General features: G+C 47.3%; 1 protein-coding gene across 2 annotated transcripts; it reads left to right on the top strand.

Moving 5' to 3' along the window:
* SLCO4A1 (solute carrier organic anion transporter family member 4A1) lies at positions 1 to 27,089 on the top strand. Of its 2 annotated transcripts, XM_059862494.1 has the most exons (13): positions 48 to 64; positions 12,027 to 12,082; positions 12,188 to 13,184; positions 14,377 to 14,467; positions 15,359 to 15,480; positions 15,781 to 15,892; positions 20,071 to 20,225; positions 20,900 to 21,095; positions 21,640 to 21,805; positions 22,398 to 22,570; positions 22,978 to 23,042; positions 23,543 to 23,691; positions 24,486 to 27,089. In XM_059862494.1, exons 3-13 carry the CDS (start codon positions 12,341 to 12,343, stop codon positions 24,633 to 24,635), a joined length of 2,223 nt encoding a protein of 740 aa, XP_059718477.1. In that variant the 5' UTR covers positions 48 to 64; positions 12,027 to 12,082; positions 12,188 to 12,340; the 3' UTR covers positions 24,636 to 27,089. The 2 variants fall into 2 exon arrangements, with proteins under 2 accessions (XP_059718478.1, XP_059718477.1); XM_059862495.1 differs by lacking the exon at positions 12,027 to 12,082 and having other exon boundaries at positions 1 to 64.

Here is a 27,089-nt window from a genome sequence, read left to right as displayed (position 1 = left end):
GGCCCGGCCCCAGCGCCGAGCGGAGGCGGCGGAGCGCGGGCAGCGGCGGCGGCGGCGGCGGCAGGTACCGGGCACCGGGCATCGCTGCGGGCACTGCAGCGGGCAGGGGGTGCGGGGAGACATGCGAGACCGGGGCATGCCCGGGAGAGCCTCCCCAGCTTGGGCAGGACCTGCCGGGCGGTGCCCACGCGGCTGCGGGGGAGCCCCAAGGGCGCGGGGATGGGGATGCGGAGCTCACGGGGGGCTCGGACGGGGCTCAGCCCCGCTCTGGGGGCTTTTGGTGGCTGGGAACAGCCCTGTGGATGTCACGGCAGGAGAGTGACAGAAATGGCCCTGGTCATTTAGGTTTTCCGCTTTGCGATGGTCTGAGAGGATGCTGCGAGGCTGGGTTGCTGCCTGAGCTGTGTTCGGACTGAATCACTGCGGTTTGGGGTTTTCCTTGTAGTGTGACCGTGTCTTGCTGTGGAAAATTTAAAAGATGCTAATTTCCTTTAAAAGTACGGAAAGGTAGTAAAGTGGCATGGCAGGATCCTTACAATAAGAAAAAAAAATGTTACGTTAATGATAAATTTATCAGTTTCACAGGAGCAGAACTGAAGTTAGTAGCGGGCAGGATGCTGGGTGGAATCAGAGCACTTTAGTTACTTGCCTTGTATTACTTTTATAACCCATTTGTTCAGATGGTACAAATCAAAAGCTGCTGTAATAAAACCATGGTTTTGTGCTCTGAGAGCCTAAAAAGCACAAGTGGACCTTAATCACATGAGTTTATTGCATTAACATTTTATTACCATTTTATATCTGTTTGATTTTACCAGGCAACGCACTACAGACCTGAAGTTATCCCTGCCTGGCACCTCTTTTCATATATATATATATTTTTCTGGGCTCCTACTTTCTGTAGTGCCAGTTGGTTGTAAAAACACACATTAAAATAGCAATTGAGGCAGAACACAAAGGAGATCTTCAGAAAAGTGTGTCAGAGTTCTTGTAAACGTGAGAAAGGATGAAGCTGTGGGGGGAGCGGGTTAGTCAAATAATGAAAAGGAAAAAAAAAAAATTAGCTATTTATATGCAAAGAGGTCTGGCTTGCAAACTGCCAAAAGTGGTCGGAAACTGAAGCAGCAGCTCTGTGCCCTGAGCGGGCTGGGGAAGACAGATCAGAGCCACCTGCCCCGCCAAGACTCCATCACAGCCCTGCGGTGAGTGATGAGGTGCTCAGGTGTCACAGGTGCCGCCTGGAGCCCTGGGAAGTGGCCGCTCCTCTGTCAATCCCTCCAGTTCTCCTGCCCATGGGGCAAACCTGCACGGTGACAGTGGCAGAAACACGAAGTGTGACCCTGGGATGAGAGATGAGACTGGGAAGCAGCGATTCCTGCTTGGGTTGGATATTCTTAGCCAGTAAAACCAGGAACTACCTGAGCAAGCACTCTCTGGAAGTCTTTACAGAGATTAGCGATTTCCAGGCACGGGGGAAGATGGGATCAGCCACTAACAAAAGAAATACCCACCGGCTTAGGGAGATCAGCATCCAGCTGCTCGGTGCCTCATGACTGCAAACTCCTCCAGGCAGTTTTAATCTTTGTGTGTGTGTGTGTGTGTGTGTGTGTGTGTGTGTGTGTCTTTGCAGCATGGAACATGCTGGGGAGGATCCTGCCCTCCCATTTGAGGCTTTACACCCTGCAGTAGCAGGGAATCATTGCTCTGTTTTATGCTGCTCATTTTGCTCAGTCCACCCCAAAAAGCATCACTGAGCACTTGTTTTGCTTTTCTTTATTTTAATTGGGTGTGCCAAGCCCAGAATCCTGACTTTGCCTGGATGAAGGTGCTCATATGCAGGTCACCATACATTCTGCTGTACCATTTGGGTTTTTTGTCTTCCTCATGTGTTCCTTGAGGTGTTGCCTGTAAGTTGATTTTTCAGAGCCTGGGACATTTGTATCTTGCATAATCACAGTGAACGGTGGAAAAGTTTTGCAAGACTCTGCACCCACAGAACAGAGTTGGCAGCTTTTTGCTGGTGGGTTAGTGAGATGCTGGGTATGATTTCAGGGGAAAGCTTCTCCCTTTGGATTTTTTACTAAATGAATTGAAGTCACTGTGTTAAGGCAACAGTAAGAGTTACCGACCTTGCACAGGCTGTTACGGGTGCAATGAACTGCATTGGCCTGGGTTTCTCCAGCCACCCTGAAGGGTGCTGTGCTTCCCCAGCACGGTTGAAAACTGCATTGCCTTGGTCTGGTGAGGGGCTTATCCTTGTGCAGAGGAGCAGAATATGGGAGCTGGAGCAGCCCAGAACACAGCCCAGGCAGGGTCAGGGGCTTTGACCGCGGGGTCCATGGCAGTGTGGCTGCCCCTGCACTTGTGCCCTGCTATCCCAGCCCTCTGTGCCTCCTGTGGGATCTCCTCTCCTGCAGCCACTCTCCTGTCCCTTTTCAACCCTGATTTATTCCTAGACCTCCCCACCACAGGATTAGTTTTGTTCCATCTTGGCCCTGAGTGACCCGGTGGCGTGCGAGCTGAGCGGCGGGGCTGGAGAACAAAGAGTTCCTGCAGCACCGTCCGCGGAAAGCGCTCCCACAGCCAGAGACTTCATCTGCTCCCTGAGTCCCAGACAAAGCCATCCACCCCACTTCAGCAGATGGGATAAGTGATTGTAGACAAGTACTCAGAGAGGGCCACTAACTTCAGTGGATTTTGTGTCAGAGCTCTCTCAAGTACAGAGGAGAGCATGTGATGAGGCAGTGAAGTGTTTATTATTAGCAGAGCAGTGTTGTTCTAACCTTAAATCTCTCTTCAGGCAGAAGTACCCCTGAACCTGGAGTTCTGCAATGTTGCTGCTGCCAAAAAGAGTGTCATTCCACCTCTAGATTGTAAATGAGCTTGATCAGTAGGAATATGTTAGCACTGGGAAATACTCTGTTTATTCTGGTTCACTTCGTTCAGCAAAGTGCTGAGCCTTTCCAGCTGCTCTTGAAATTCCTAGAGCAGTGAAGTCCCCTTTCTTCACTTGTGCTGCTTCACTGACGTCTGCAGAGTTATAATAAAGATGAATTTAATTGCTATTGTTAATGGCATATTGCTGTATGGCATCAATAATCTTCAGTCAGTGGAACTCCCAGAGCTTGGCTTGGTTGCTTCAAGAAAAAAAAATGAAATGCTGACAAGCTTTGTTTAACTTTGGCTGATGGTTTGAAGGAGTTAGGGAGTCACTTTCATGTTGAGAAAGCAGGATCAAACACTTTTTTCCCTAAAAAATACTTTGATTTCATAATATTCTGGCTGAACAAAAAATCCAAGGAAAAGTGCTTTTTTGACATTTTTATAGCTTCATATTTGTCAGTTCAAGTGCTTTGGATATCCTCTGTGATAGGAGTTTATTTTTTGGGATGGGATTAAGAGAGAAAAAAAAAACATTTAGATTTTGGAGTTTTGATAACTGGTAGCGACCCATGACACAGAAATAAAAAGTCCCCATAATATCTGAAGGTCTTCAACTCTTTTAGACTTTTTTTCTCTCCTAGCCTCTCCTTGAAAAACTGCATCAATCTTTTTAGCTTGCCATATTCCAAATAAATCAGATTTGAAATTTTAATTCAATATTCTTTTGCTTTAAAAGTCCAGTAGGAAACAGAATCTCAGCCAGTCAGAGCAGTGATGAGGCTGCTCTACCTTGCCTGGGCTGGAAGGGTTTGCCCAGGACAGATGCTGTGGAGCTTTATGTTAGCATAAGAATTCCCAGAAAAAATAGGATTTCCTCACAGTGCTTTCAGAGCTACTTCACAGTCTGCTTGGGTTGCTGGAGTGAATTCAGTCACTGAGGATTTAGATCTTTGAGCCAGATGTGGGGCTTGGTTATAGCAGAATCAGCCTTTTCTGGAGTCCCCATGTAACCCTGAGTAACTTGTCAGCCCTTTGGTGTTGCATATTATCCTCTTATTTGGCAGTAAACATTGAAAAGAGTTTAATTCAGAGAAACTGAATTAAAAGGAGTGAAAAGTAGGTTACCAGGCTGTGATAGACTGATTACCTGTCTCCAATATTCTTGTTTTTAAATAATTAAAATTTTGAACTACTGCCTTTTCCAAGAGGCAGTAAAAAGGATTTGCTACTACCATGAACCAGCCAGTTTTTGTTCCCCTGAATTCCCTGTTGCTTTCTTTGAGCCATCTTGAGAGCCCTGCTTGGGTGCCTGGTGTGGACAAACACCACCCTGGTTTAGCAGCAATGGCAGGATCTGGACCATCATTTCTGAGGGAACATGGGTCAAACTCAGTCCTCAGTGACCTCCTTGAGCCAATGCCCAAGGACAAGGTTATTCTGCTGTGCCCATTTTTACTGGTGTGAGGACTGTAGGATGTGAGCAGGTCCTTACCAAGAAGAGTAGGAAAGTTCCTGACTTTGAATATTGAAATACTGAATATAGAATATTGAAAAGTTCCTGTGGTTTCCAGAAAGGAAGCTACACTGTGCTGCTCTGTGGAAGAGGGAATCCTCTGAAGGCAGTTTCCAGATTTCCAAGGAAATCCATCCTCCAGCAGCTGCTGTGGTTCCTGGTGCATGAGAAAGGGGAGGGTACAAGGCAGGACATGTCTCCCCACTGCTCAGCAAACCCCTCCAAATCCAGCAGGTGTTTGGAGTTGCCAGTGGGAACATTCTATGCCTGTCTATTCCTTTATCTCAGGAAGAAACCCCATTTGGCACCAATTTGCTCCCTGGCAGTTGGAATGAGTTGCTGACCGGGTTGAGCACTGTCAGATGAAGGATGTGCCAGCCTGCAGGGCATGTGGTTCTTGCAGGAAGTGTGCACTCACCTCTGTCTGTGTCCCTTGGTGTGTATATTGATGTGTGTGTGTGGAATTGCTGTTTCATACTGAGCTGGGGTTCTCTTAATGCTGAAGGATATGCCTCAGCATTTTTCCACCTCTCAAAGGAGTTGGTGGAGTCTCACCTCTTCTGATCAGAGGGGATTTTTATTTATTTATTTAGAGGCATCCAGCCATGGGAGAAGCCAGCAGCCACGGACAGCACAGCCAGGATGCACCTGCCCATTTACAAGCCCTTGTGCTTTGTGGGCATCATGCTTGAGATGTTCAGTGCTTTCTGCATGAGATGTTGCTGCACCCTCTGGGAACTTGCAGCACAAGGAGCTGCCATTGGAATGAATCTGAGGTTTCTAAGGGAGGGAGCATGCCAGGTTGGCTTCTTCCCACCCATCCTTGGTGGCAGTGGCCAGCTGCCACTGTGCTGATCTTGTGCTCTGCCCCAATTCCCCTTTGGTCCTGAGTTCCTGCCCTTCACTTCATAGCTGCTCTAATTTTTGGTTGTGGGATTTTGAGTCAGAGAATGAAGAGAAGTCATCCCTTTGAAAGTGTTCATCATTTCCTCTTGATGACACAAATAGGGATCTGCCCTCTTCAGAGAAATCCCCCAATATACCACAGCCTGTCAAGATCTAGGGTATTGCATGAGCAAATGCAAATTATCTGCAAGCTGACATTCTGTTTATCTAAAAGTATGAAATAAAATGAAGTGTGATGCCTGTTTAGCTCATCTTTAGGGGATGGGTGGGGAGTACTTGGTATCAGGAAACTTAGAGGCTGCAGATGCTGTGTCAGAATTCTTTCAGCCAAGTAAGCCTGTGCCAGTGCTGGACCAAATTCCCTGTGCCACATCAGATTTGTGCTGAATGGGTTAATTTTGCACCATCTGGCTTTGTGCTAGATCAAATATTGTTTCTGTTGTGGTAGCCAACATGAGGCCAGGATAAGCTCGGAGTAATATCCTCAGCTAATCCAACAGAAATATGATTGTGTACCTGTTCCTTCTCCAGATCATATCTGCAATAATGGGTGATTTAACAACGCAAAATAATCCTTGTGGAGACAAGGGAGAGGACTGAGGGTGGAGCACTTCTGCTGGGAATACAGGCTCTGACAGCTGGGGTAATTCAGCCTGGACAAAATATGGCTCTGGGTGACTTTAGAGCCCCTTCCAGTGCCTAAAGGAAGCTGGAGAAGGAATTTTTACAGGGGCATGGAGTGGTAGACAAGTGGAAATACCTTCAAACTGAAAGAAAGTAGTTTTAGGTTAGATATTAGGAAGAAATTCTTCATGTGAGGGTGGTGAGGCCCTGGCACAGGTTGCCCAGAGAAGCTGGGGCTGCCCCTGGATCCCTGGAAGTGTCCAAGGCTGGGTTGGATAGAGCTTGGAGCAGCCTGGGATAGTGGAAGGTGTCCAGCTCATGGGCAGAAACTGGATGGTCTCTGAGCTCTCTTCAAAGTCAAATTATTCTGCGATTCTGCGACTTGAGGGCTGTGGGTAACCTGAACGTGATGATCTCCTTGCAGTTGGCAACAGAGACACAATAGGAATGTCTAACTCAGATTAGGTACTTAGCTTTAAACAAGTCATTATGAGAGAAAAAATTGCAGTCCTAGTGCACAATTGCTTCCTAGGGAGTCACCTGAGACACAGAAGTGGAGGTGATTTAACTTTGCATTTTGCACGCCGCAGTGACCTCCAAGGTGCTAATCTGAGGTTAACCAAAGCAGAACAGCTGGAGTTCTACTGCATTTTGAAGCAATGCACATTTCAAGCAGTGAGTTCATTTAAGTGCTGTCTGGGAGGCTCTGCTGTTCCCCTGCTTGGCAGGAATCTCAAGACTAATACCTAAGAGGATTAGGGAGCATCACTGGATGTTAAACAAGATCCAGGCTAAGTGGTGTGCACCGGTGAGCTCAGGCTCCCAGGGCTGTTTGGGGAGGATGTAACTTGCTGATCTACAAAAAACAAGGGGATTTGTGGGGAAATGCCCTTCCCTCAGCTGAATCCTCGGTGTGTGTCTCTCCTGCTCCCACCTGGCTCCGTGTTTCCACCTGCCCATCTCATGTTGTCCTGTGCTCACTGCAGCGGTGTGTTGCAGGAGATGCTGATGAACAGCAAGTTTCTTTTTCTGTGATGATTTTAGCTCTTCTAATGTTCTCCACTGAGCTCTGTGTTGTCTGGTTGGACTTGAATGAGTGGGCATCCAGCCCACAAATACAGGAGTGAGCTGGAGAACTTGTTATAGAAAGCTCGAGCTAAAGTCTGTCCTTGGCTGGTAGAGCAAAATGACCTTGTGTTCACTACAGAAAGTCCCTGTAGTGCAGAAAAGAGGGGCTGAAAGGCAATTGTGTCTCAGGGAAAAGTGAAGTTCTAGGTAGTTTCATGGTAACATTCCATCTGGTTTTCTTTTTTGTTTCTACCCTCATATTGATCAAACCACAAGTATAAAAAAGTGTAAGTGCCTGTAAACCATGATAAATGTCAACATTATTGAAATACATCTATTCTGAAATACATCTCAACATCCTTGAGTTGTGTAACACAGGATGTTGCATTTTTTTGAATTGTAGTGCTTCTATCTTTAGAAGCACCAGAGAATCACGTGTCTCAGTCTTTATTTGGGTTTTGCTCATTTCATTTAATTTCTTACATCATAAAGGATTTGCCTGAGTCTGCATCTTCTGCTTGGAAACAGAGAAGGGACAGCTGTAGGAACTAACTGGTAATCTTTGGGAAGAGCTGACCAGCAGCTCATGCAGAAAGAGTATGCTGTATACAGAATATTCTTTAATGAGTTGCAAGAATCCAAATGATGGAAAATAACACCATGCAGGGCTAGGGGCTGGGAAAATGCTGGTGGAGTATCTGGAAACACCCAGCTCCATGGGCAGTGACAGTGATGGAAGGCACAGTGCTATGCCAGCGTAGAAACCTTCCCAGCATTGGCCATTTGTATGGGTAGGAAAAAGACATTAAAGCAAGAGTGACATTAGGGAGGGGAGTTAGGAATTATAGCATAAAAGACCCTTTTGTCTGGTGAATCTGTGTTATGGCAAAAAGCAGTGTCTGGGTTAAATCTGCTCTGTACGTTGGCACTGCAAGTTTCTAAAGATGGTCTGAGGCAGCTGCAGCCAATTGTATTTGCACAGATAAGCTGGAACAAGTAAATAGACTCAGAAAATCTGGCTGGATGTATCTTCAAAGCATTTTCAAGCAGCTAATTGAAAATTATCCAAGCCACCTTCCTGATTTCTTGTGCATATTGCAATAATTTCCCAGTGAATGGAAAGCACTTGGAAAACACACAAAGGGTTTGTGAGGGCTAAGCTCTACTATTTGGAATTTATGTAATTACAAATATGTCCTTGCTCATGTGATAACTCGAAGCCAGTTTTTGCTGCTCTCTTCCATGCTTCAGACTCCAGTAGGGCTAATCATGTAAAAGCAGGTCTCTGACATGAGGGGTGGGTCAGGATATTCCTGTTGCCCCCCATTCCTAGGAAGTTCCTCCCTCATCCTCTGTCTGTCCCTGCAACACTGATGGTGAGCACAGCATTCAGTACATGGTCAGCTGGCTGCTCTCTGGGTGTGTTTCTCATTCCTGTAACTTTTCCATGTGTGCAGGACCACGCTGTTCCCACAGGAATTGCTTATCAAAGGTTCCAGTCCAGTCCTCATGCCAATCCCACAATAGCAGCATCCTTTCTATTGCTGATCCAAAGGGATGCTTTTAAAAACTAGGCTAAAAATATAAGGTTTACAGTTGGTGTGAGCTGGGTGAAGTTCCTCAGCTGCCAAGAAACCAGTTCAGTGTTACTCAGAACAACTCACTCATCCCATTCTTGCTTTTATCTCCCTTGCACTGAAGCAGTGCCCTAAGAACAAGTCCTGTTCACAGGACTGGGATGTGGATTTATCTCACTTCTGGGAGGCTTCCCCACTCCTGGAGCAGCCAGTGGATTACACTTGATCCATATGGTGTTTATCAGCCATGACAGAAGGAGTGCTGCTAATCCTCTGAAGCCAAACTCTCCGAGGAAAATTCACTGTGTGTTACCAAGAGAAGTTAAATGGACAAACCCAGATGAATTTATCCCTTGCTGCAGTAATATGAGCTTAGTTCTTGGATATGGACTTTCCCAGATTCTAAGTACTTGATCAGTAATTCCAGATTGACTCACACTTCGAGGAAAATAAAAATAGAGGAGACACAGAGGAAAATAAAGACCTATCACAGTCAGCAAGCATTGCCTGGGGCTGCTGCTCTCCTGTTTGCAGTACACTTCCTGATCATTTTTAATCCCTCACCCCTGTTCTTTAGGAAATATCTCCATGTATGCAATAGAATTGAAAAAAATGCTAAGTCTACTCATAAACTGTGCTCAGCTGTGGAAAGCAGAAGTTATGTATAGATGTGATTTGCCACAATAATACCATATAAAAGTCAAAAAACCGTAATATGGAAGGCAAGATTAACTATTATTGGGCATGTTTCAGCAAATGGGATTATTTTGCATGTCAGTTATGAGTTAATTTGCAACATTAATCTCATCGCAGTCCTTGGCAGAAATACAAAATGTTTTTAATTGGTCCTGTGACTTTTTAAATGATCACCTGATGAAAAGCTTGTAAGTTTTACTATTGATTTAATGCTAAATATTATGGGGGGGGAAGTCTTTACAGATTTCATCAGGAAATACAAATCATATGCTTTCATTGCCTTGCTACTTCTGCTGTGTTGACTCGATAATGTTGGCACTCTGGAACCAGCTGTACAGTGGAAAAAAAAAAAGTAGAAATCTTGCAGCAAAATGAGGAAATCTATGGCAGAGAGATAATAGCATTGGGACTGATTCAGTGTAAGCAAGAAATCACCCGCTGAGTCATTAAAAACAGAGATGAATGGGAGGCAATAAATGGATGGCTCGAAAGAATATGAATGATTAGGAAGTGCATGAAGTTGCTTGGATTTTTTGCCCTGAAGATTGTATTTTGTCCTCTAAAGTGGCATATGGCTCCTGTGAAAGCTGATACCCACAGTGAAGGTGTCACAGCCAGTTTATAAATACTTCAAGAGGTGCCAAGCAGCTCGGGGGGCAGCGCAGAGCAGGAGTGGGCTCCCTGCCCACGGCACCTGGGCACGAGTCATTAGCCCAGGTCCACTGGGATGTGTGCAGGAGGGGCTGTTGGGGCTGAGAAGGCTTCTGGGTGGGGGGAAACATCTGCTGCCTGGAGGAAAGGCTGTCTGCTTTCTTGGAAATGTTTCACCCTGTTTGCTGTTAACAGTGGCAGGAGTTGAAGAGGGGATGATGTGGTCACCTGGGTCCGGTGGCCCAGACTGCTGCCACCAAGAAAATAAAACCTTTGACGAAGAGCTGTAATCTCTTTCCTGACTCATGAAATACCAAAATATCAATATAAATTCATGAGGTATCAAAGGAGAGATCCCAGTGTTTAAAGGAGTGTTCCCTCCAGGGTGAAGCTGCGCCAGTTGGGGAGCTCACAGCTCCTGCTTGCATATCAGGTAATAACAGAGATGTGCTTTTTCTGTCTGCTGGAATCAGTGAGAGCAAAATCAATCCCCAGCCAAGAAACCTTCTTTACAAGTGCAGTCAAGTGTAACATCAGACATGAGTCTGATACAAGTTTGATAGGAGGAGGGTGCAGCTGCAGCCCTGGCTGCTGTGCAAGGAGGCGTTTGATTTACATGAGTATGAACCATTCCGCCCCTTAGAGCCTGATTCAGCACCTAATAATCACTCCTGACTTTAACAGAGTGCTAAAGCAGGCTTATTTATTGCTTCCAATATTGCATCCAAAGATGAGAAACAGATTTAGAGCTGTAAGAGTCATAAGAACACTGGAGAAGCAAAAAAAGTGGAAAAAATAGAGCCTTGCACCAAGGCATCATTTTTTTGTGCCAGCACATTACAACAGTCTGTCTCTGCAGCAAAATTTCAACCCCTGCAGTCAGTTTTTGCATTTACACTTTCCAGATCAAAGTTACCTGGCTGTACTCAGCCAACTAAGGTAGGAGTTACCTGGAGGAGTCCAGCGTGGAGCTGCAAAGCAGTGACCTCCTGCCCACCAGGCTCACCTGCCCTGCACTGTCATCTAGTCTCTGCTTCAATCTGGAGCTTGAAATAGGAAATAGTCCATGAACACTGCTCCCCAGACAGGGTTATTATGATAAAGTTATTTGCAAGTGAAAGTTTAGCCTACTTTAAGGACCAGACGTGTTGTAGCACTCCTGACATGAATGTTTAAGATTTGGTGGCACATATGGGCTGTCCTCTGCCCTTCTGGGGTAGGAGCAGCACCTTGGTGGTGCTCTGAGCATCACTTTCTGCCAAGTCCTCCTGCCCCAGTGCCTGCAAGACCTGCTGGTACAGAGAAGCAAATCTATTTAGCAAATGTCAATCATTTTTTTACAGCAGCACACAGATAAGCATTAACGTCTTCACCAAAGGCTGCAATACTCCCAGGTTACAGCCATCTGAACAGAGTTCATTTTATCAGGGAAAAAAAGCCCTTTTTCCCTCTTCCATGCTGGTGAGGCTGTCATCTCAGGGGGAGCATTTTTGTGGGAACCTCTCAAACAGATATTGGCAAAATTATTGAGAAATACAGGATGCTTTGAGGATGCTCTCTTATTAAACAGCTCTCGCTTAGCATTTGTTGCATATTTAAGACCAGTTTTCAAGGGAGAACCTTATTAATTTCATCATTTAGAGTTCAACCAAGGCATTTAAGGAAAAATACTCTTGGTTGCTGGCAGGGTCAGGTGATGCAATGCACAGGAACAGGGTGAAAGAAAGCAGTCTGCATTGGTAATCAGGTTAGAGTCAGCTGCCTCTGCCCTCCAGCCTGCTCTGAAATGGCATGTAGTCTAATTAGTTATAGAAAGGATTTTACTGAATAGTTGTAAACAGATCTGAGGGCTTGGAATAAAATCAATCTGACTGTGGAAACTTTTCAGGATAATTATAAACTGTTATTGGCAGAGTGTGAAAGAGAGACCAAAGGACTTCTAGCAGTGGGAAACTTGTAGCTGTGTGGGCTGTTCTCTGCAGGGGGAAGAAGAGGGATGCAGGTATTTATCAGAGGAGGGATAAGGGGCTTCAGTGGGTGGGGGCACTGCCTTAGAGGTGCTTTTCTTTTAAGACTCTTGAATATTTTTTTCTTTTCTGTAATGTTAGTGATGCCCTGACACCTGAGGTACCAGCACATCCCACGGTGGAAGGCATGTGACCAGGTGAACTGCACAGTGAAATGCTTATACTTATTTTAAAAAAGAAGAATATTTGAGGTGTTTGAGCATGGTTTCATGTAAAAGCATGTAAAATTTCTCTTTGCACAGATCAGAATGGTCTTGGCTCAGACTTTCACCGTCTCCCTACTGAAGTAAGTGCTGAAAATTGCATCTCCTGGACAGGCTGGTCCTCGCTGCCCCACAAAGCTACCCTGGCCACCAGCCCACCTCAGTCTGCCACTGGACTCTGCATTCCCGTTCATGGCAATGCCCCAGAACTCCACCAGAGAAAATGGCTTTTGTTTCGCTCAGCCCCTCGACTTCTCCCTCCCATCCCCTCACGGTGGCGAGGCCGGCCAGCCGCTGGGCGCAGCGAGGGAGGGCGATGGCTGCAGCACCCCCCTGAGCAATGGCATCTCCTCCTCGGGGGCTCCCAGCCCCTCGGGGGCTCCCAGCCCCTCGGGCTCCTGTGCCGAGCCCCTCTGCGCACCCAGCCCTGCGCAGGACGAGACGCCGCTCGAAGAAGGGATCAAATACGTGTCTGCCGAAGGGGAGGAACTGGCCTGTGGCTGGGGGGGCTTCACCCCCGGCTGCCTGCAGCTCTGCAACACATCCAAGGGGGTCTTGTTCTTCCTCTGCGTGGCCTCCTTCCTGCAGGGCATGACCGTGAACGGCTTCATCAACACCGTCATCACCTCCATCGAGCGCCGCTTCGACCTGCGCAGCTACCAGAGCGGGCTGATCGCCAGCTCCTACGACATCGCCGCCTGCATCTGCCTCACCTTCGTCAGCTACTTCGGGGGGAACGGCCACAAGCCGCGCTGGCTGGGCTGGGGGGTGCTGCTCATGGGCCTGGGCTCCCTGCTCTTCGCCCTGCCCCACTTCACCACGGGCCCGTACGAGGCGCGCTCGGCGGCCCAGGTGGGCGTCTGCGGGGGGAACCAGAGCCTGCCCTGCTCCCAGGCCGCCTCCAGCCTCTCTGGCTACAGGTTTGTCTTCATGCTGGGGCAGTTCCTGCACGGCATGGGAGCCACGCCGCTCTACACGCTCGGCGTCACCTACTTAGATGAAAACGTCAAGACCAACTACTCCCCTGTGTACATTGGTGAGTGGGGCTGAAGGGCAGCTCCAGCCCTTTAGCACAGGGTGATGGGAAGGAGAGGTCATGGTCCCTCATCATCTCCCAGCCCACACAGGGAGCACCTCTCCTGACACTGCTCAGCCTTTTCTTCCAGTTGAGGGTGGAACTCAGAGGGATGTGGCAGCTGTTTTGATTATTTACCAGGAGGAAAACTGTGAGCTTTTTTGGGTATTTTTCCTCCTGCAGTTCCTGCAGGTGGGGAGTGCCTCCTGCTCCTGGTGTGGGGCCAGCCCATGTGGCATTAGCATCACTGGCAGCCAGCCATGAGGCCATACCCCCATCCATGCAAAAAGGCATAGAATCACAGCATGATTTGGGCAAAAGGACCTTTAAAGGTCATCTAGTCCAATGAGAAGGGACACTTTCAACTCAGCTCAGAGACACATCCTGTCTGACCCTGAATGTGTCAAGGGATGGAATATCCACCACCTGTTTGGGCAGCCTGTGCCAGTGTTTTATCACCATCATTTATATCTAATCTCTGTCTTTAGATCATCATCCCTTCAGGCCTCAGCACAGCAGGGATGGTCACTGGGCTGCTCAGCTACTGCTGGTGCAAAGCACAGCTGAGAGAAGAGGCTCAGCTCACTCCTCTGCATCACTGGTCACTCAGCAGCTGCCAAACACTCACAGTCCTGTTGGTGAAAGTGCCAAAAGGGTGATCTTTCAGCAATTTCAAAATGTGTCAGTCTGCCCATGCTGTATCAGAAGGCTGTGTAGTGTGGGAAGGAGATCACAAGATCATCAGCAAGTTGATCTTTCCATGTGTCATGATTTAAACAGCAAACTGAAATAAGTGCCAGTGGTGCTGTGTTTAGTGTAGACATTTCGTGTTGTCAGTGGGGAGAGAATCCTGCTGCTCATTGCTGTGGCAGTCAGGATGTGGCAGTGGGGTCAGCAGCATCCCTGCTAAATATGGTTTAATTCTGAACCAATTTTACCTGCCCCATACTATAAATCTTCCCAGGTTGGATGCAAAAGCTTCCCTGGAACAGAAGTGTGAGAGGAAAACTTGTTGGAATGGTCTGGGTTTGTGTCTTGGTGGTTTAGTGGGAAGGGTGTGAGGCAGCCAGAGGCTGAGCATCCTGCATCCAGGAGGGAATCACGCTGGGATCCCTGGCTGACGTTGTCTAACACGACTTGTTTTCCCTTTCAGCTGTTTTCTACACTGCTGCAATCCTTGGGCCTGCAGCGGGTTATCTGGTAGGAGGAATGTTTCTAAATATTTATACTGAAATTGGCAGAGAGTAAGTCGTTAAAAAAAAATCTTGTTCCTTTCCCTTTCTGCTCTGTGTTTCCTTTGGGGTAGAAAAAAATAATACCAATGATCTGGAGCAATGAGCTGGTGGCTGGGTGGAAGTGTGCCTGGGGTGTTGGGTGGTGTGTCTGCAGACAGGGAGGCTGGAAGGGTGGTTTGCATTAGCACTGCTGCTGAAGGGAAATTGCTGAGGAACCTGTCAGCTTAAATCCTTCCTCACGCTGCGCTGCCTGTGCTAATGAGGCTGTGAGCAGCAGGTGAATTTTTTGAATGAGTTCCCTGATGAGGTGGTGCTCCCAGCAGTGCTGCTCACCCTCCCAGTCATCCCACCAGGATGCTTAGTCCCTCCTTGCTTTGTAATATTTGTGATTTATTCTTCTTTCCTTCCAGGCTCTTTGGTAGATCACAGAATCACAGAATGCTTTGGGTTGGAAGGGACCTTAATGATCATCTAGTTCCAACCCCTCTGCCTTAGGCTTGGACATAATTTACTAGACCAGATGAATGGATTAAAAAGGGGGAATGGGTTTCCAGGAGAATAAATGAGTTATTTCCACCAATTTTCTTGCAAAGAGTCTTTTTGGGGTGGAGCAAAGATCTTGGCAACCCTCAAGGCACAGCTGAAAAGCAGTGAGGCAAATGTGCAAACCAGAGATTAAATGAGGGTGAAACGGTGTGATTTCCTGGGCTCGTGTTGTACTGTGTTGAGGCTGGAGGGATGGTGGACATGGCATCCCCATCAGATCACTCAGTGACCTTTGCTGTCATCCCCGTGACCCCTTGGCCCCTGCCAGCCTCAGGGAGAGGCCCACGGGGCTGCCCTGCTCCGTCCCCAACCATCTCCTCTGTCCCTTTGTCCCTTTGGCTTCTCTTCCTGCAGGACCGACATGGCCCCCGAGAACACGCTGTGGGTGGGGGCCTGGTGGATCGGCTTCCTGGGGGCTGGGGCCGCCTCCCTCCTCATCTCCATCCCCATCCTGGGCTACCCCCAGCGCCTCCCAGGTACACAGGGCTCCTCCTGGGCTCGGGGTTCGGGCTGGGACTGCGCTCGCCCTGGGGCTTCCATCCATCCTCCTGCACGTGTCTGGCTGGGGACGTGGGAGCAAAGGAGCAGCTTCCTGTGTTTAAGTTGGAATTCCTAAATGGATTTCACCCCATCTGCCTCTGTTACTGCTTGTCCCTTGCAGCTGTTGGTGGAGGGAGGATGTCACGCTGCGTTTTCCCCCTGCAAATGCACAGCTTCAGAGGCATCCACACCCTGTGTCTGACACACTCCTCCTTCCCTTTGCCTCTCATTTCCAGGCTCCCAGCGCTACATCGTCATGAGGGTGTCAGAGGCTCATCAGCTGAAGGATGGCAGCCACAAAAAAGCGTCGGATCCAGACTTTGGGAAAACAGTGAAAGATCTGCCTCGGTGAGAAAGCCACCCCACACAGAGGTTAGGGAGCCCTGCAAAGGGGACAGAGAGTAATGAGCCGAAGCTGAGCTTCCTCCAGCCCTGCCAGCTCAAAGGTGTTGCACTTCTTCAGACCCTTTCCTGCAGAGGAGATGTAGAAGTGCCTGGTCCTGTCAAGGTCTGGGAGCTCTTGGCAAAGAGGCTGAGCTAGAACTGGTCCTGGGGATCCCATGGGGGAGCAGGGGACAAGTGGATGGTCCCATCTGGGTTTTCAGAAGCTCGTGTCCACCTGCAGTGCTGTGCCACACACTGAGTGTTGCTGAGTGTTGATGCCAAGCTTTAGGTGATGGGAGATGCCCATGCATTGCCAGCACCCTCCCTCTCCCCTGCAGCATTATTTCTGCCTTTCTGCTTCTGCCTGGCCTCACCTGGCCCGATTGCATGTTTCCAACAGCTCCTCCTCCCCAGCCCCTCGGGGCTTTATTCCTTTCCTCTATTTTTACTTGGGTTAGATCCCTGTTTTGTCATTTTTAATGAGAAACGAGATGAAACAGGCTCTGTGATTCTCACAGCTCCATTCCAAAGCCAGGGAACAAAATATACCACACTGTAACTTTCAGTTCCTTTTCTCTTTTATTCTTCGTTTCCTTTTTATTTCTTTTGCCTTCACATCTTCCAGCCACCTTTTATATATTACTATTTCTTATCTCTCCAGCAAGGCAGTGACACAGCAACTTGCTTAATCTTGAGCTGCTGCTCAGCTCTGTGATGGGAACAAAGCAGGAGCCAAAACAAAATGTGATCTTTTAAACATGTATTTTTGTTATGGATTTTTGAAATATTTTATGATTTTTTTTTTGTTGTGTTGAGTTGTATTGAAATGGAGGGCAGGGGGAGAGGTGCTGCTTTATTTATTGCAGGGGGTTAGCTGGCATGGAGGCTCTGGATGTTGCAGACATACCTGGATATTGATTCCTTTTGGAGCTTGCAGTCAATAAGGGGATCTGTCACCATTGACATCTTCCTGTTTTTTTAAACTATTTCTCCCAGGACCGTTTTTAGGGAGGAGATTTTATCCATGTGTGATGGCTGCTCCCTGCAAAGATGTTGCTAAACCCCAGGCTGCTGCCAGCAGTCACTTCTGAGCATTAGTTGTGGTCTTTGTTGTGCTGGCAGAGGAGCATGGAAGCAGAACAGGTGCTCAGAACAGGAAGTTTCAGCCCCAGTCGAGCTGTGTTGTGTCAATACAACGGCTCACACCCATCTGAAATGCTTGGAGACTTTGGAGGAAGTTTACCAGGAGTTGAGGCAGTTGTATGAAGAATATTACACTGAACAGACTTGAGTGCTGTTATTAAATGGCATTCTTGACTGGGTGCCATTTTCCGAGGTCACGGCTTGTTCTGCTCACGGAAATTGAATTCAAAACCTGCATTTAAATAACGATAAGTCTGTGACTAAAACCAACACAAACAGGGCAGCAGAGAGGGATGATATTCAGTGGCTGATGCTTTTCTTGCTTGTCTGGGGCAAAGCTCCCACTGTTTCTGATGTCTGACAGCAGGAACAGAGACAGTCCTCCTCCAGGAGCATCTTTCACATCTTGTTTCTGAATAACAAATCCCCAAAGGTGGGAACTTGTATCAGAGAATTCAGACCAGTCCAGACCTCAGTGTGGTTTGAAAGCAGGAACCCAACAGACTTTTGTGGTCCCTGGTTTTGATTAATGAAAGGGAAGTGCCTTCAAGGCTTTCTGCTCTGGAAATTTGCATTAAAGAGGGGATCCCATCTGTGCAGGCAGCTCCTGGGGACACGTGGACCAGGCTAGAGGGTGAGGCCAAAGGACACTCCCTGTTCTTTTTGTCTTGGTCAGGGACTGTGTGCCACACATTTTCTCACAGTACAGGCAGTAACAGACTCACAAAGATAAGCAGAAATACTGGTGAAATAAAATACTGTTCCATGCCATCAGGCCCTTTCTAAGTGAGGTTCATGGGTTGCTGCATTCACAGTGCTACCTGAGAGCTCACAGGAATGCAGCCCATACAGCCTAATCCTGTGCCCTGGAGACACTTCTGTATTAACTCCTGGGTTGAAAAGGCCTGATAAAACAGCATTTTCCTTTCTCTGCTTCCATATGATTTCTGTCATGGAGCAACCCCTCCTGTGAGAGCAGAGGGACTCAAAGGGAGGGCATTAGAGCTGTACAAAGAGGAGGCTTTGTCCCTGCAGGCTGCAGGGTGGAGTTTGTGAGGATCACTGTCTGGCCTGGCAAGCCCTGATCTTCAGCACAAGCAGCTGTGGCCTCTGTTCCCTTGGTGCTGGTGACAGTGTGTGTCATTTTTTGCTAGAAAAGCCCCCATTCACATGCTGTAAATTGGATAAATATCCATTTATCTGGGGTGTTGTGGACATGCCATGCTCAAAGGAGCAGGCTCTGATCATGCAGGTGGTCCCAACCTACTCAGAGAAGCATTATGTGAGAAAGAGTTCCTGTATGTGCCCATATCAGTAAAGCCTTGGAGGCTCAGCTTTTTTAGCTGGTGGGATTCTTCTCTGCAGTGCTGGGCCTCCTGAAATCCCCTTGGCTGCAACAACTGAGCACTGGCAAGGCTATTCAAGAATTAGGTGATTTCTGGGTGTGTTTAATGTCCTGCTGATGTAATAAAAAGGTTTGTGCAGTCTTTGGTAAGGTTTTATGTGCCATAGCTCCTCACAGCTACATCTTCTGTCTTCAGACAGATTAAATTGAGTAAGTCCTTATTCTTAGTGCTGAAGGGAGTTCTTTTGCATTTTCCTACTTGCAAGTCCAGCCTGTAACTTTTGGGCAGAGGGTACAAAGTCACACTAGTGTCAGGGAGCATTCTCTTTTACTCTTCTCTGTAAAAAGGTGAAAGTACTGTCTGTTTTCTGCCTCAGCCACGAGATCTACAAGCACTTGCTCACTAAAATGTTAGGCTTTATGCTTCTAAATTAATCACAGTCAAAAAAATCTGGAAAATAAAATAGTACATTAAACTAATCCCAAGAGCTAGGCAGTGTAAAGCCCCCTGTAATCAAAGTGTAGGAATGTGTGGTATTTCTGTCTTTCAGCTTCTTTGTTCTTTTGATGTAATGAAATTCTCCATGTGAGTAAAGTTGCATAAATCTGACTCTGAGCCTCAGCATGTCTCTCCCTTGCTTGTACCAAGGCAGGTTTTCTCTGATCTCACATTTCCACCAGAGCAGGAGGTGGTGACTGTGCCTTTCTGCTCTGTGAGCATCCCTCTTGTAGGATTTGTGCCCATCCCAGAAATGGGATGACCTGTGGCACTGGCCTGGGCTTGGCTAGGGGGAAGTCATGGGGCAGAATTTGAAGCTGGTTACAAAACATCCCCTGAGAAGCAATGTCAGTCCTCTTAGTCCAATATCCGAGATAGTGAGAGATAATTGAGACCATCCCCTGTGCCTGAGGGCCTTTCTGCATCTCAGGGATGGAATTATTGCTGGATCTGCATATAAATGACACATGGCAATTTCTCAGGCATATCTGTGGCTCTCTCCTAAATCCCAGTGGGTCAAAAGAAAATGGAGTTACTCAATTTATACGTTAAGCTTCAAGTAAAACTGGGCTTAGATTGTGGCAGAAAGATTGCTTTCTGTTTTTCAGGTGTCTTGGAGGTGTTTCCTCCATATAGAAAGGCTTGCTTGGTATTTCCCCTGAGTTATAAAACATCTCTGGTTATCAGAGGTTGTTATTGTTCTGAGAGTGTGGGTGAACAAGTAACGTGTGCATGTGAGGATGTAGCACAAATCTGCTCTTGGTCGAGTCAGGGGTCCCAAGATATCTGCCAACAGGCACTAATAAAACCTTGAAATGATGGAGATTTGGTGAGGAGGGATGTCCTCTCAGTACTGCCCCATTCAAACAGACAAAGTACTCAGCCTGACCCTAAATGTTGGAAAATTCCTGCTGAAATCATCCATGTAGAAGTTGTGGGTGCCCTTAGTGTGAGTTACATCACACACATACACTCTGTGTCACTGACTGACAGGAAAAGCTCCTTCAAACCCCAATTATCTTCCTTCTGGTGTTTTTCCTTTCAAAGAGTTGCAGGATGATGGGATGCTGTATTTGATCCTTCTGACTTGGAAGACCTGAAATCAAAATGTGCCTGAAATCAGTGATTCAATTCCAATATATTTGTCCTTCCCAGGTCAGTGCTGCTACTTCTGAAGAACCCCACCTTCATCTTCCTCTGCTTAGCAGGAGCAACTGAAGCAACACTGATTGCTGGGATGTCCACCTTTGGACCCAAATTCCTGGAGTCTCAGTTTAGTTTAAGTGCCTCTGAAGCTGCCACCTTTTTTGGTAAGGAAAACATGTTTTTGCAATGTTTTCCCATTTTGCCAACAAGTAGAAGAGCACTTTTAGCTCGTTTAGAATGGAGACAGATGCTTTGCAGTTTAATTATGGACTGGTTATCCCCTTCAGCTGTTGGATGGGATCATTTCCTATCAGCACACCTACACCCAGTGCATTTCCAGAGCTGCATTTACTAACATCAGGAGGAAATGTGTCACTTCTGTAGCCATCTGTTACCCTCTAGAGGAAGGCAAAATAATTGTAATTCCTGCTAGTGCATCACCAGGAAACATTGGCTAAACATTTCCTCTGAGGAGGGATGTCAGGGCTGGGGGGATATTTTGTTAGCATCCAGAAACTGGGAGATCCTCACCTGTGCTGTAACATAGACCAAGGAATGGTGTCCAACAAGCATCAGCACTCATGATGTGCTTCTCAAAGAGTCAGTTTTAAGACCTCTGGGTAGGAAAAGCTTCTTCAACAGGCTCGTGCCAAATTACCTGAGCTGTTACACAGGACCACCCACTGCAGCAACATCCACTGATCTCCCACCAAGAAGCCACACAGAAAGCAAGGAGTCATTTGTATGCAAAATACTCTGCAATTAATGTATTCAAACCTGAAAACTCCTTGCTGACATTTCCAAACACAATTGTGGGTTTTTTCCTCTTCTTTTTCAGGTTATCTGGTTGTGCCAGCCGGAGGGGGAGGCACATTCCTGGGAGGATTCCTTGTGAATAAATTTAAACTCCGCTGCTCAGGAATCATCAAGTTGTGTTTGCTTTGCACAGTGTCAAGTCTGCTGGCCATATTCATTTTTTTTATCCACTGCCCTAACATGCCCATGGCAGGAGTAACCCAGATGTATGATGGAAGGTAACAACCACCACCCTGTCTGTCTGTCCTGAGGGGCTCTGCTCAGAGCAGGGTAACTCAAACACACAGTGCTGGTGGCAGTCATGGGTGGATGTGTTGGGGGTGAAAGCTGATGTCTGGTGAGTCCTACAGGCAGAGGGTGAGACACAGAAAATAGATGTCCTGAGTTTTGCAGTGAGATGGAGTTTATCAAAGAGGCTCCCTAGTTAGTAAGGGAGGGAAGATCAGCAGCACCAGAGTGGGAGATACTGCCCTCTTCAGCTGCCTTTGCAGCAGCCCCCATCTCTATCCAGTGGGATAAACTGGACCAAAAGTGGGAACCTCCTCTCTGAATGGAAGTATCACCCTAAGAGCTGGTCACTTAAACTCCCTTGGTGGCTGTGGGAGAGACAGCTCCAGGACATGGTTAAGATGTGGTGGGATGAAAGCCTTTCCAAACCTGGCTTTGTACTCCTTGGGGTTCCATCACAACTCCCCCTGTCCTTCCTCTCCCCACTTCCTCCTGTAAAGTGCTGCTCACTGACTGCTCCTGTGTTTCCCTCAGTGCTTTGCCAGGTGGGCACCTCAACCTGACAGCAGCCTGCAATGCCCAGTGTGGCTGTCTGCAGGACACCTACAGCCCTGTCTGTGGCACTGATGGCATCATGTACTACTCCCCCTGCCACGCTGGCTGCAAAAGTGTGTCTGTAAACCTCAGGAATGGCAAGAAGGTAGGTCTGGAAGCACTGTGCATGAACAGGGTGGTGGCACATCTCTGGAGTGATTTGGTTGGCTCTGCAAAAGGTTTGAGCTTTGCTGCAAATCAGTGTAAAATCAGGCAGGGCAGGGTGGATGCTCTCAGGTACCACGTGAGATGAAGGCAGGAGGTACTCTGAGGTCACCCTGCTTTACTTCTCTCATTGTGTCCAATCATCTTTGCCTCATTCTGGGTCAAACTCTGCTGAAATCCATGGAAAATCACCCAGGCAGGCAGGGAGCTTGTTCAGCCCCTGATTTCTGTCCTAGTGCTCCTTTTGGGTCTTGAATGAACATGATGCACCTCCTCATCCTCCCAGCATGTTGCTCATGGAGTCAGGCAAAGGCTTAGGGAGGGTAGCGGTGATACTCAGTTGCCTGGCAGAGTTAATTTCCCTTGCTTGATTGACCTGTTTGGAAACAGAGGTGTGTCAAAAATGCAGCTTGATTTCTACATTCTGGGAGTCTAACCAGCTGCTTTCTGCCCCCCCTGAATTTCTTATTTTTAAAGCTTTAACTGTCACCACACTCTCCTCAGCAGAGCCCCCACCAGCCTTTCTTTCCCAGGTCTACCAAGAGTGCAGCTGTGTTGACAAAGCCCTCCTGCCTGGCTCTGGCAAAGCAGAGGCAGGGAAATGCACCTCCTCCTGTGCCAAAAAGCCCTTGCTCCTGTGCTTCATATTTGTGGTCATCCTCTTCACCTTCCTGAGCAGCATTCCTGCCCTGACTGCCACTCTGAGGTAAGCAGGGATGGCCTCGTCCTCTGCCAGCACTGCAAGAAGGCCCAATATCCTCCTCTCTGCTTTATCCTGCTGGATCAAGCATGGGAAAGGTGTGATGGGAACCACTGAGTTGGTGGCAGCCCGGAGACAGCAGGACTAGTTCCTGTCCCAGTCTAGCTAGGAAAGGAGATTTCAGCACTGGGAGCTTTGTCCTTTGACATGGAATACACACATTTACAGCAGGGGTGGAGGGACACTGCACTGGGGTGATCCTAAATCTCCAGAGGGATGGAGGTCCCAGGTGAGCTGCAGGTCCCAGGTGTGTTGGAGGTCCCAGGTGTGCTGGACTTGAGGACCTGGAGTTGTGAAGCAGGGAGGTGGTGCAGCCTGGCAGCATTTTTAAACAAGCCCCTTTTTCTCCCCAGGTGTGTCTCTGACAGACAAAGATCCTTTGCACTCGGGATCCAGTGGATTGTGGTACGAACCTTAGGTATGGAGCAGAGGGAATTTGCACTCCAAAAAGGTCTGGTGGTTCTGTCACCCAGGAATAAAACCCACTGGGTTGGAAAAGGAGGTAGTAAGACACACACTGCTGAAAAGAAGGATGCTTTCTTTCTTTTGCTCTCATCCAGGACAACCTAATTCCCTTTGCATGTGATTTACAAACTGAATGGAGGGTGGAGGGTTCTGTAACACGTCACAGGTGACAGAGGTTCAATGTCCTGCCAGTGGGCCCTAATTTTAAGGAAAAGGAGCAGAGGTGTTGAAGCTCCTGTGAGTGTCTTTTGGCTTCAGTGAAACATGTAGGTCGGGATGGCCAAAAGACCTGCTGGACTCTCAGATCTTGAAATCCAGCATATTTTTGATACCTGGTGGCTCTGGATGCTGCAGGATGAGTTCTCTTAATCATGGTATCAGCAGAGCCTGGTGCTTTTCTCCAAAGTGCTGCCCAAACTGAAGGTGCCCTCTCTCTTCTCTCTCTGCCCACAGGAGGTATCCCTGGCCCCATTGCCTTTGGCTCCATGATTGATAAATCCTGCCTGCTCTGGCAGGACCAGTGTGGGGAGCAGGGCTCCTGCTACATTTACCAGAACTCAGCCATGAGCCAGTACACCCTCGTCGCTGGACTGGTCTACAAGGTGATGCTGCTGCTTATCTCCACTCCCTGGTAAAGCAGAGAGGTTTTTAGGACATAATGTTTTGCTCTGGGAAAGAATTTTACAAAATTAGGTTGCCCTGATCTAGCCCACCCCCAGACAAAATTAAATTTTCACGCAAGAAATTTCTCAGGGAAGGCAAAAGCTGTGTTAGCTTCTCATCAGGTAATGGTGCTCCAGACACCATCATTCTGTTAAATTCCCATTATTTTCTAGGATTACAGCTTCTATTGCACCATATGAAATACCTCCTTCCAACAGCAAACAAAGTGATTTTTGCTAGAAATGGAGTAAAATATCCAAGGGCAGCGTATTAGTGAGAGTGAGGGATGGCATTGTGGGCAGGCTGTAAATAACCATTCCCCAGTCACTGCTAGAAAATAAGAGAGCTTAGAGCTGTGGGCTTTATTTATTAGCAGAAAACTATCATTTTAACTGCTCCCAAACAAGCATTTGCCCTAGACAGTAGTGTTTAGCAGCTGCTGTGATAAAGAGGTTTCAAAAGCCTTCCAGCAAAGGGCTGAGGCAGTGTTGGCTCATGCAGCACTGTGCTCCAGGTGTCTGTGTGGGGCTGAACTTTTCCAAATTCCCATTGCTATGGGGCTGGCTAAATTCAGATTTTTATCCCCTCTGGTTCTGTGTGCTGCTCTGCTTCCCAGACTGGCCAACATCTCCTCCCTCCTCAGAGCTTGGTCAGCAAAGCTCATTGCAGTTGTGGGGTGGGCCCCTGGTTTTGGGAGAGAGCTGACAGTAATGGGGTGTCTCCATGGCTGCAGGTCCTCGGGACAACCTTCTTTATAGTGGCCTGTTTACTCTACAAACCCCCACCTCCAGAGTCAGCTCCAGGCAGCTTGGATGCATCTGAAAATGGCACCAGTGACCTCCAGGAGCACAAGCCTTCACTGCCAGCTGAAGAGGATATATAGTGCTGTCCACATGCAAGTGACTTTTTCAGCCTGAGAAATACCACGAGAAGACATTATGCAGTTTCCCAAGGGGTTTTTAAATCAACAGTAATATTTTAAATTTTTATTCTTTTTTTAGTTGAAGATAAATAATTTAAGTAACCACTGGTGTGCTTTGCTATTTTCTTGACAGCAGAAGCACATTTAAAGTTGTGCGCTGGTGCCACGTGCAGTTATTTAATTTTATTTAAAGAAAGGGCTACTGTAGCTTTATTCTGTGTCTGTGACAAGCCAGGACCACGTTCTCCACTTGTGGAAGTAATCACTGGTAACTCCAATGGAGCATGTGGGGTTTAAACCACCAGAGGATCTGGGCCAAATGTATTGAATATCTCAATTGTAAAGCCAACTGTAGCAAAACTCCTGTTGGGACTTCCAAGCTGGGGAGGAGCACTGCTGTTCTGCAGTCTGCACTGCAAAGGGGTCAGCTGGCCCTTGAACTGCTGCACACAAAGCAGACAGCCCTGGCAGTGTCCTTCTCCTTCCCATGGCACACAGAATCACTCTGTTCAGGAGCAGCTTCTCTCATTATGCAAGGTCCTATTACTGGGAGAGGAGATTTGATTAGCAAATCCATCAGTACACTACAGGCAGCCATTCCCAGAGCTGCCAAGCACTGTACACTCACTGCCTCACCCATTGCAGGGTTTACACCGTGGTGACACTTCGTTTTTTTAAATTTGTGTTGTTTAAAAGTGATGCCTTTTGTAATGTACTGTGCAAAACTTGAACTTGCTGTTCGCTGGGCGTGGGAAGATGTGAGATACAGATCTATGCAATGTTTATCTTGGGTTGTTCTGTAAAGACAGTGGGTTTGGGTAAACAGAAAGGTTGGAGTGAATTTAGTTTGTCTCTAGACCAGTAGCCTGAGGGATGGGTCTGCCTTGTGGAAGGGGGATGCTGGCTTGTAACTGGCTTGCAAGGAGAGAGGGAGAGTTCCCAAAATGACCTTTGAATGTGCTCTTGCAATATTGATCAGGACCTTTCTGAGGGGCAGAAGTGGAACTGGGGCACGTGTGAGTCTGGCTCCCCTCTGAGTGCAGATCAGGCCAGGTTGGTGCTTGGTGTGCCAGTGTTTGCACAGCCACAGGGTGCAGGGGAGGCAAGGGAGCCCCTGGAATCCTGCCTGGTGTCACCGTGGTCACAGGACAGCACCTGCAGCACTGAGCTGCACAACTGCACTTCCTTCCTGCCAGCTCCCACTCAGAATTGCTTTGTAGATGTTTTTGTATATTTTGTGTATTTATGCTTCCACAAATGGACACAGGATGGGCATTTGCTTCCTTCATTAGCAAAGACTGACTCTCAGAGTGTTCCTGTTGCAGACAGGGATGGTGCTGCTGGGAGTGTAGTTGATATTCAGGTCAGTGGAGGAAAGCAGCTTCTCCCATTGACAGATCTCCTTCCACCAAAGCCACAGGGTGACCTCTCTGCTTCCAAAGCCCTTGTTTTCCAGCCCCTGATGAGTGCTGGGACACACTGTGCACCCCCTGCCCCATCCCTGGAAGTGCTCAGTGCCCGCTTGGGTGGGGTTTTGAGCAAACCTATTGAACTGAAGATGTCTCTGCCCACAGCAGGGGATTGAAACAAAATGATCTTTAACCCATTCAATGATTCAAACCATTCAATGATTCTGTTTCTATCTCTAGTAACTGGTAGAAAAACTAAAAGTGATAAGGGTGAGATGGATGGTGGCTTTTGGCTGCTTGTGGAAGGGCAGCTGGTGCAGCTTTGATGGGGCACAGTGTGCAGGAGAGCCCTGTTTTTCTAGGGAGGCAGGATTAGACCCACTGATGCAGGATTTACCCCAACCCTGCCCCACCACCTTCACTTGGCTCCAGGCCTTGCCCTTTCCAGAGACACCTTGGGTACAAGCAGGGATCTTAGATGGGGAATTGCATGAATGTATTTTGGGAGCTTATTTTATGTATGATGTATTTATGAAAGTTAGAAGTTTTTCTTTATATATATATATATATATATATGTGTATATATATATGTGTATGAAAGTTAGAAGTTTATATATATACATATATATATATATATGTATGTATATGAAAGTTATAAGTTTTTCTTTATATATATATATGTATGTGTGTGTATATATATATATATATATATGTATATGGACATTGCAATGCAATTTTAGAATTTTAGTGTTTATAAAATGAGCTTTATCTGAGTGTGTTGTTTCCAGAGCTAAACAAAAGCTCCTGGGATTCTGGGCATTTATTATGTTGCTGTGGGACTGGCAATTCAAGGATTTTAGTAAGCAGCAACATGGCATTCCTGTTCCATACCCAGGCTGTTTAGGTGTACAGGTAATTTAAAATATCTGGAAGTATGTTTCCCAATCTGATATGAAGTATTATATTGCTATAAAAACATAGAAATATAACCGCTCTTTCACAGGTA

This window comes from Haemorhous mexicanus, chromosome 18, assembly GCF_027477595.1.
Source record: "Haemorhous mexicanus isolate bHaeMex1 chromosome 18, bHaeMex1.pri, whole genome shotgun sequence".
Classification (NCBI taxonomy): domain Eukaryota; kingdom Metazoa; phylum Chordata; class Aves; order Passeriformes; family Fringillidae; genus Haemorhous; species Haemorhous mexicanus.
The sequence above is the reverse complement of the archived record's forward strand: the minus strand, read 5'-3'. Positions and strand labels throughout refer to the sequence as shown.